This window comes from Pyxicephalus adspersus, chromosome 10, assembly GCF_032062135.1.
Source record: "Pyxicephalus adspersus chromosome 10, UCB_Pads_2.0, whole genome shotgun sequence".
Lineage (NCBI taxonomy): Eukaryota > Metazoa > Chordata > Amphibia > Anura > Pyxicephalidae > Pyxicephalus > Pyxicephalus adspersus.
In genome coordinates, this window is record NC_092867.1 from 623,345 (window position 1) to 632,686 (window position 9,342).

Sequence of the window (9,342 nt, forward strand, 5' to 3'; positions counted from 1 at the left end):
ATGTGGGAGGGGGCAGAGACAACAACTAATGGGGGAAATCTCCCTGATGTGGGAGGGGACAGGGACGAAAACTATTGGGGGGAAATCTGCCCATTGTGGGAGGGGCCGAGACACAAACTTCTGGGGGAAATTTCCCCATTGTGGGAGGGGCAGAGACACAAACCACTGGGGGAATTCTCCCACTTGTGGGAGGGGCAGAGACAGAAACAACTGGAGAATATCTCCCTATTGTGGGAGGGGAAGATACACAAACTACTGGGGGGGGGGGATTTCTCCGATGTGGGAAGGGCAGAGACAGAAAATACTGGGGGAAATCTCCCTATTGTGGGAGGGGCAGATAAACAAAATACTAGGGAAAATCTCCCTATTGTGTGAGGGACAGAGATACAAACTACTGGGGGAAATCTCCCCATTGTGTGAGGGGCAGAGACAAAATCTACAGGGAGAAATCTCCCAGATGTGGTAGGGGCAGAGAAAAAAACTTTTGTGGGAAATCCCCCTATTGTGGGAAGGGCAGAGACCGAAACTACTAGGGGAAATCTCCTCATTGTGGGAGGGGCAGAGAGACAAACTTCTGGGGGAAATCTCCCTGATGTGGGAGGGGCAGAGACAAAAACTACGCGGGTAAATCTCACTATTGTGGGAAGGGTAGAGGCTCAAACAACTGGGGGAAATCTTCCTATTGTGGGAGGAGGAGAGAAACAAACTGCTGGGGGAAATCTCCCAATTGTGGGAAAGGCAGACCACAAAAACTACTGGGGGAAATCTCCCTAATGTGGGAGGGGCAAAGACACAAACTACTGGGGGAAATCTCCTTATTGTGGGAGGGGCAGAGACACAAACAACTTGGGAATATATCCCCATTGTGGGAGGGGCAAAGACACAAACTACTGGGGGAAATCTCCCACTTGTGGGAGGGGCAGAGACACAAACTACTGGGGGGGAAATCTCTCCATTGTGGGAGGGGCAGAGACACAAACTACTGGGGGGGAATTTCCCCGATGTGGGAGGGGCAGAGATAGAAACTACTGGGGGGGAATTTCCCCGATGTGGGAGGGGCAGAGACACAAACTTCAGGGGGAAATTTCCTGATTGTGGGAGGGGCAGAGACACAAACTTCTGGGGGAAATTTCCCGATTGTGGGAGGGGCAGAGACAAAAACTACTGGGGGATATCTCTATGATGTGGGAGGGGCAGAGACACAATCAACTGGGGAAGTGACACTTTCATTCAGGGCACTTTGGGTTGAGTTTCCCATCCTCAGCTTCTCTGTAAGGTGATGTGTACGGGGTGGGGGTTGGGTTTGTTGGGGGTCCTCAGGTATGTCAGCGGGGGTCGGTCATGTGACTTGCATCAATCATGAGTCAGCAGTTTGGGATGTGGTTGCTTCAGCGCCTGAATAAACTTGGCCCTCGAGGAGTTTGTTTTGGGCCTATAGGGGCCCCTAGATCTGGCAGATGGCCCCTCTATTGCATTGCCCAATGGGGTCCTCTGACTACATGCTGAGTGCTGAGATATAAATGTTGTCTTATCTGACCACACACCTTACAATCTGATTGGACAATCGCCTATAGACTGGACTGAATATCAGTGAAAGTATTGTTCACACAGGTTGGTGGTGTCAATGGGTGAATATTCTGGTTTGTGGTATCAGATTGCCGGTGATCGGTTTTGTTCCTTTTGGGATTTTTTCTGTCATCGGTTGCAGGGATTGGAATTGTATGAGACGGCCCAGGTGTGGCCCTGGTTTAGGGGGGCTCAGGGGCTGGGCCCCCCTGTTGTGTTGCACTCTAGAAATCGTTCGTATATTTTTAGATTTGTGGACAGACCGGATTTGTGACAATTTCCACGCGTTACATACAATCAGCGCACATGGTGAGTCGGCTTGACGTGGCAATATTGGTGAAATCACACCGGCCCAGCTTACTATCACCATTTGTGCGGCCCTTGTGCCCGGGGGGGGGGGGGGGGAATTGCTCTAACTCTGAACTTTTTCCCGACAATGCTCAGATCTGGATTGTCCAATTCACATTCAAATCAACCAATAAATTGTATAAAGCTGAATCAGCAAAAATGTTTTTTTTATTTTTATTATTATTATTAATAATAATAATAATAATAATAATATTAATAAACAGGATTTGAATGCCGGGAAGACATCATAGCAGAGCGATGGATACATTTCCCCTTATTTAATGAATCGGGGCGATGGCGGCATTGTCACATCATTTTATTATAAAGATGGGAAAGTTTCTCTTCCTCACATAAAATACAATGTTGCCATTCTGCTGCAGATCACATGACTTGTATCTACCAATCACTGCAGAGGGTCTGTTGTGTCCAATCAGCAGTGAGATCGGAGGTGATACGTTGGGGGGGATTTATTTTTATTTAACCCCAATAAACACAATCTATATAGAACCCCAAAATAATAATACCATTGTGTGCAAGTCCCACCCCCGAGGAGTGCAGATGGACAGCCCAGGTGTGGTAGGTGTCCTGACCGCTCAGACCGAGGAAAAGACTGGCACACTTTATAATTCATTGAGAGACTCCAGGCTGTGTCACCCCCAGCACCCCAGTCACATCCAGGACTGGCATTGGAAAATGAAAAAATTACCTGATTGCCAGGGGCCACTTCAGTACTTTCCTTTATTTCTGCTGATACAAAGACATTTGAGGGGTAAATTTCTTTACACTAAGCCCCAAAATAGGGCTAATGTGGAGGAGAGGGCAGACAAGGGGTAAAAAAGATGAAGTGGGGGGTTAGGGTATAGTGGGGGTACAAATGGAGGAAAGCTGTAAACTAGACATATTGGGGTAAAATAAAGGGCCAGAGGGGGGGTTGGGGTTTCATATAATATGAATTTGTTCTAGAGATGAACTATAAATAATTCTGCTATAGACTGATGTGAGCTCTAGTTCCATGTAATTGCCTGCTGAGAGTTGTAGTCCCATCCCAAGACCTGCTGCGAGTTGTAGTCCCATGCCACCTCCTGCTGGGAGTTGTAGTCCTTTGTCTGCCCCTGGTGGTTGGTGCATTATGATAAGATTGCACCTTGCAGTGCATTGTAGTCAGGACAGCTGGCAGGGTAAGGGGGGGCTCTGCAGGCGGATATAATGATCTGAATCGATAATATTCCTCCCCGGAGATGTCACCGGATATAAAATGTCTGGTTGCCTATTACCGCCCACCCTCTGTCCTCCCCAATATGCTGCATTGTGCGGTGTCTGCCCCATCCGGGGGTAGGTGTATGACAACCTGCTGTCCATCCCATTACCCCAGGTCCAATGAATTGGGGTGATCGTACACTCTTCCCCCATCTGCATAAACTGGGGTCACCTCTGCAGAATAAGTCACAGAACCCCCTAGAAAATGAACCAGACAGACTGGGACTCCATTTGTGTCTCTGCTGCATCCCTCCTCCCCGGTATGAAGGTCAGAGTGACAACAGCTGAGACATTCTGTAATGGAAGGATTGCAGGAAGTCATCAGTCTTCCAGGGTGACCTTCCAGGGAGATGCTACACAGCCGGAGGCCTTCCAGACAGAACCCAACCAGGGCGGGGATCTCACATAACAATTCTATGCAAAGCAAGTAGGCTTCTCGGGGCCCAGGGGGCCGGTGTTGCCTTTGATCACATCAGATGGGTTTTGTATTCTTGTACAAGTCTGCAGAAACACAGCTCAGAAGGAGGTCAGCTGCAGGTCACATGCACCTGTCAATCAGTTCTGAATGATCTTGGAGGTGTCATTGACACAAACCCCACCCACACAGGCCCTAACAGAGCCCACAGCAACCAATCAGAAAGTCTTGATTCAAAACTATAGCCACTTGTAGTCTCAGTGACAACACAACAGGTCAATTGGAAGACTGGGAGAGAGCGTTGTCACCTTATAACAGGTAGTGCCTGAACAAGAATCTTCATGGCAGGATCAGAAAATGTGGATTTACAAGGACTTAAAATATTTTTTATATTGATTGTATGAGATTTTAGTGATTGGATTTAAAGATACTTTAACTTTTTCCCTTCCAGCGATTGTCAGAAGTGGGGGAGACCTCTGACTCCTCCCTGAGCTTCTCGGTTGCCGTTCTTTCCACCAATCACGTTACACGGTTATTGGAATAGTGCGGTTGTATTGCTGGAATAAACTTTTGCAGTACTATAACTCCCAGCATGCCCATGACCAGCCCACAGCTTCAATGCAGATGAAATTTTATTATTTCTAAGAAAACTCCGCCCATGAGTCCATACCTCGTGCCATTGGGTGGTCCTTTCCTTACAGTGATCTGATTGGCTCCATAGCACAGGTCATATATATTTACAGCCAATCACAGAGTAGGTTTCTGTTACCCTGTAATCAGCCAATCACAAAGTCTCCACTATGGGCCTCACCCCACAGACAATATTCTAGATGCTGCAGGATATAAATCAAACATTTAATGTCTGCGCAGCTCATTCATTAAACATCCCCCCCCCCACCGGGGACACCCTGCGTAGGCCGGTCTGACACAACAGGCAGCTGCCTACTGACCACAGGGTTTGGGGGGGCAGGAAGCGTTTTATGTGGTCATTGCCCCTCTGTATTTATCCTACTCATTGCTGATTGGTTATTGAAGTTCTGAGGATAATGAGGGTTTACTGAACCCCCCCCGCCTCATCCCACAGAGGTCCACAGATGGTGACAGAGATGAATCACTGTATTTGTTGCCTTTCCTAATCCCCTCATTGGTGCTGCTCCTTCAGTGGTGTCACCCAATCACCATCTGGGGTCTTTAATTCTGGGTAATTAAACAAGGACAATTTGAAATATGGGGGCAATAAGCCCAGGAAGTGGCAGGTATGTGCAGGCCAGTAGAGACCCCCCATAGAAAGGCAGCATGAACACCAACCATGTGAGGGAGCCCCAAAACTAAATATTGATGTCAGGGTTCAAAGAATAGAAGCGAAGCCAACTCTTACATTGGAGCTAATGAAATGTCCTGTTACCCCCATTCCATCAACCCCATCCTGTCACCCTGTTGTAGCTAGAGAGCTGTAGATTTCTGATTGGTCGGCTTGCAGCAATATTTGCTCTGTATTGTTTTAAATTCATCCCATCGGTATGGGCGGGGTTACCTGTATAAGGTGCGGGGTGATTGTGGGTGTGGCTTAGTCCTGGGGAGTTCATTATACAGGGCAGACCACCTATGGGTATGGGGGTTTGCAGAGGCATTGTGAGCTCTAGTCCCAAGAGCTGACAGTCTGTCTCTTTGTTCTTTGTTGCAGAGAGAATTTCCACCTCCGCCTACTCCTCACCGGCGCGGAGTCTGGGGGATCCGGGAATAACGCCGCTGTCACCCTCACACATCGCTACGGTAAGTAGCCTTGTCATAGAATCATGGCATGGGATGGGGAGGGGGCTACAATGGGCTTTTATTTGGCCCCTATTGTCCTCTATAAGGGGCCCCGGAGTCTATGTACAGAATCTGTGATTTTTCTATTCTTTCTGTATTCTGTTATCCTAATATTCACTTTCTGCATCCGAGGTGCTGATGGTGGGGACCCGAAAATGACAATTATGTTACAAAAGTCTGTCTGCAACCTAACTAAGGGGCAGATACCCCGCTGTACATTACAGTGAATCTGGAGGTGAATTACGGAAATCTAACATTCATACATCAAATATTCAAATCTGAGGAATATAAGGAGAGACAGACTTCTTTCTGACATAATTCACCTAATTGTCTGAATTACTATAATACCCCAACTATAGGGTCACAAGGAAAAATAGTGCGCCCCCTACAGATAGAGTAGAATACTGCAGCTAGGTTCCTAGAAAATTCCCCCCATTGCTCACACATCTGCCCACCTGCAAGGTCTCCATAGGTGGCCAATGGAGAATCATTGTAAGAACCGGTGGTGCCCATAGCTAACGTTAAACCTGAGCCCCCGATACCTGGAGGAGGCCGGTAACCTTCACCCCGAATGTGCCCTCTGCCCTGGGCACTATGACAGCTTGTATGGGGCACCGGCACCTCTCATGAGACCCAAACTCCATAGAAGCCCACACTTAGTCCATGAGGGCCCTTCCTGGACATCTTCATATAACATCTAAATGGCAATTTCTTCTTTCCTGGTAGATAGTACCACAGGACCTCCAGGGAGGAAATGCCTTACAAATTATGGGGACACGTCAGGAATTTATTCATATTGGTAAAGTTGCTGACACGTCACTTTATTAGGGCAGAGGGGGCTCAGAGGTTGGGTACCCTTGTAAGGGTCTTGATTGGTTCCTGGAGGGCATGGCGGGTATGAAGGGGTTAATTCTCCTGATTTGCTCTTACAGAAGGATTCGGATGCCGGCTCGGCGGAGGAACAGAACTTCTCGGTGGTGGTTGCCATTGATTTTGGCACCACATCCAGCGGATACGCCTACAGCTTCTCCAAGGAGCCGGAATGTATTCATATCATGAGGTAATAACTGCAGTGCAGCACCGGCCATGGGGGAGGGAGACCATCTGCAGCCGGATAGAAATGGTGTCACGTCTCTGCCGGAGCCAAGATGGGAGGGGGACGTGTGGCAACGAGGTCTGCCTGCTGGGAGAGGACGCTTTATCATCACTTTATCAAGAGCAGCGCCATGTTTACAGGGGGTTATGGGAGGGAAGTAGGTGATTGATCCTCAGGGGTGTCACTCACCACATGCAGAGGATTATGGGAAGGGAGGAAGGAAGTAGATGATTGATCCTCAGGGGTGTCACTCACCATATGAGGAGGATTATGGGAAGGAAGTAGATGATTGGTCCTCAGGGGTGTCACTCAACACATGCAGAGGATTATGGGAAGGAAAAAGGTGATTTGATCCTCGGGGTCGTCACTCACCACATGCAGAGGATTATTAGAAATGGCCGCTGTGGCAGCCATTGCACCTCCTGCCAGTCTGCTGTGATGACTGAGAGCTCTGCACTGAGTGAGGCCATCCACCAGAAAATGCCATCTTACCTGGCAGTGCCAGAGACAGGAGAGCCAAACCTGCACTAAGGTCGTCCCTGCTTCCAGACATGCTGGGTGCCTGGATCCCATGCTCATCCAATGGCTTCCATACATTGTACAATGGCACAAGTATGCGGATGGAGCTCTGAGTTTGATTTTTCCTCACTGGCTGCATGCTTGTTCCTGGCCAGGCAAATAGAATGTGATAGAAAGTGACCATTGCATGCTCTGAGGTCCCCCAGCTGGGCTGTGAAAGGCTTTTGGTTTTTATCTCCACATTGTTACAAAGAACTTTTGGAACTGTGGCAGATTAGGCATTCTGTGCTTGGCTCAAGAGCTGACGCTTCATTGCAGAAACATACTACAGATAGGAACCTCTCTGGCCGCACTCAGGGGAGGATTGCAGCAGGGCTGGGCATGGGTGGAGAAGGTGGGGGATCTGTGAGAGTAATGGGGGTCTCATCCACCTCCGGCTGATCGATTAAAAGCTTTCCAGTGGCCCCTTTATCTGTTCATCCTTCCTGGAATGGATTTCCTGATTTATAACTCGTCGCGCCGGCCATTATAGAAACAATTCGTAATAAAACCTCAAACAGAGACATTCACAAAATTACAGTCACATGGCCAATAAATATTGATTGTTACCCCGGGGAAAGCTTTGTGAATCGAGTCTACAATAATCATAACCAAGCGTTTGTGAATAATGACTTATATAGCGCCTACATCTTCTGTAACGATGTACAATATTAAATACATTGTATACACATTAATAGAGATCCAATGGGGTGGGGGGTAGATGGGGAGGGGGACCCAGGTCAGGGTAAGTGCTCGGCTGAAGGGGGCAGTTGTGTATGGGCACAGCCAGGTGGGTGAGCGCTGAACAGATGGGGGAAGGGAGGAGATAAACCAATTATCAGCTGCCGTTTGTTTTCGGCTTCCATAGTTCCTGATTCACTAACCTGGAACCAATCATGTGATTCAACCAAAACCAATCATTTACCAGGAAACAATGAAAAGAAACGACGATGGGGTATTAGGGTTGGCGATACGGTTTTTATTGATAGTTCATAGGTTACATATAACAACAAAATCAGAAAGTTTAGGTCATACCCTGTTTGAATACCCGGCGTGTTCCTGACCGGTATCTATACATAGATTCTCTAGTGATGCCATTAAAGATTAACAAAAAGGAAGAAAAAACAAAGAACTCCAAACGCGTTTCGCTTGTTGGCTTCTTCAGGGGTAAACATAAGAGAAATCCTTTATGTGAGGATGATAGCTGTGATCAGAATATCGGGAGATGAGTCCTGCCATATAAGAGGAAATCACAAGGAGCTCACAATCTAATGTCCCTCCATAGTCATAATTACAGGTTAAGGTCAATTTTGGGGGGAAGACAATTAACATTAGCATATAGTGTCCTGGCCCAGATTTAAACCCGGGACCCAGCGCTGAATAGACCAGAGTGCTAACCACTCTGACAAAGCGCTGAAACTGAATGCCAAAACTTTAGGAATGATGTATGAGGAATAATTATTGGGGTACACCAGTCTGGGGGAGGGGGTTGCAGAGAAGAGAAGGAGTCAGAATGAGTAACAATAAAATGTCCTAGCAGTCAGGTAAGAGGAATAAAGCAATGTAATAAATGGAGAATAGAAGTAGCGCAGTGACCATGTTTATAGACTGATGGGAAATTCTGGCTTCACCTGCAGGCGATGGGAGGGCGGAGACCCTGGAGTGTCCAATCAGAAGACCCCGACCACAATGCTCCTTATGCCGGACAGAAAGTTTCATAGCTTTGGGTTTGCCGCCAGAGATTTCTACCATGACCTGGACCCCAGCGAGTCCAAACACTGGCTGTACTTCGAGAAGTTCAAGATGAAACTGCACAGCAGTACCGTGAGTGCGCCATTGCATGGATTGGTGACATTGCCTCATCTCATCTATCCCTGTGTACCCATCCTCCGTTTACCCCCTGTATACCCATCCCCTGTATACCCATTCCCTGTATACCCATCCTCCCCTGTATACCCATCCTCCGTATACCCATCCTCCGTATACCCATCCCCTGTATACCCATCCTCCGTATACCCATCTTCCGTATACCCATCCCCTGTATACCCATCCCCTATATACCCATCCCCTGTATACCCATCCCCTATATACCCATCCTCTGTATACCCATCCCCTATATACCCATCCTCTGTATACCCATCCCTTGTATAGCCATCCTCCGTATAGCCATCCTCCGTATACCCATCCCCTGTATACCCATCCCCTATATACCCATCCTCCGTATACCCATCCCCTGTATACCCATCCTCCGTATACCCATCCCCTGTATACCCATCCCCTGTATACCCAT

At 47.9% G+C, this 9,342-nt stretch overlaps 1 protein-coding gene across 1 annotated transcript in view; it reads left to right on the top strand.

Annotated features, from left to right (window-relative positions):
• Window positions 1-5,270: 5,270 nt before the first annotated feature.
• HSPA12A (heat shock protein family A (Hsp70) member 12A) overlaps window positions 5,271-9,342 on the top strand; it is a gene marked incomplete at its 5' end in the record, with an annotated part of 16,600 nt that continues 12,528 nt past the window's right edge. Inside the window, 3 exon segments of the mRNA XM_072424752.1 lie at window positions 5,271-5,359; window positions 6,331-6,458; window positions 8,690-8,876. Of these exon segments, the coding sequence (XP_072280853.1) occupies window positions 5,271-5,359; window positions 6,331-6,458; window positions 8,690-8,876 (404 nt within the window).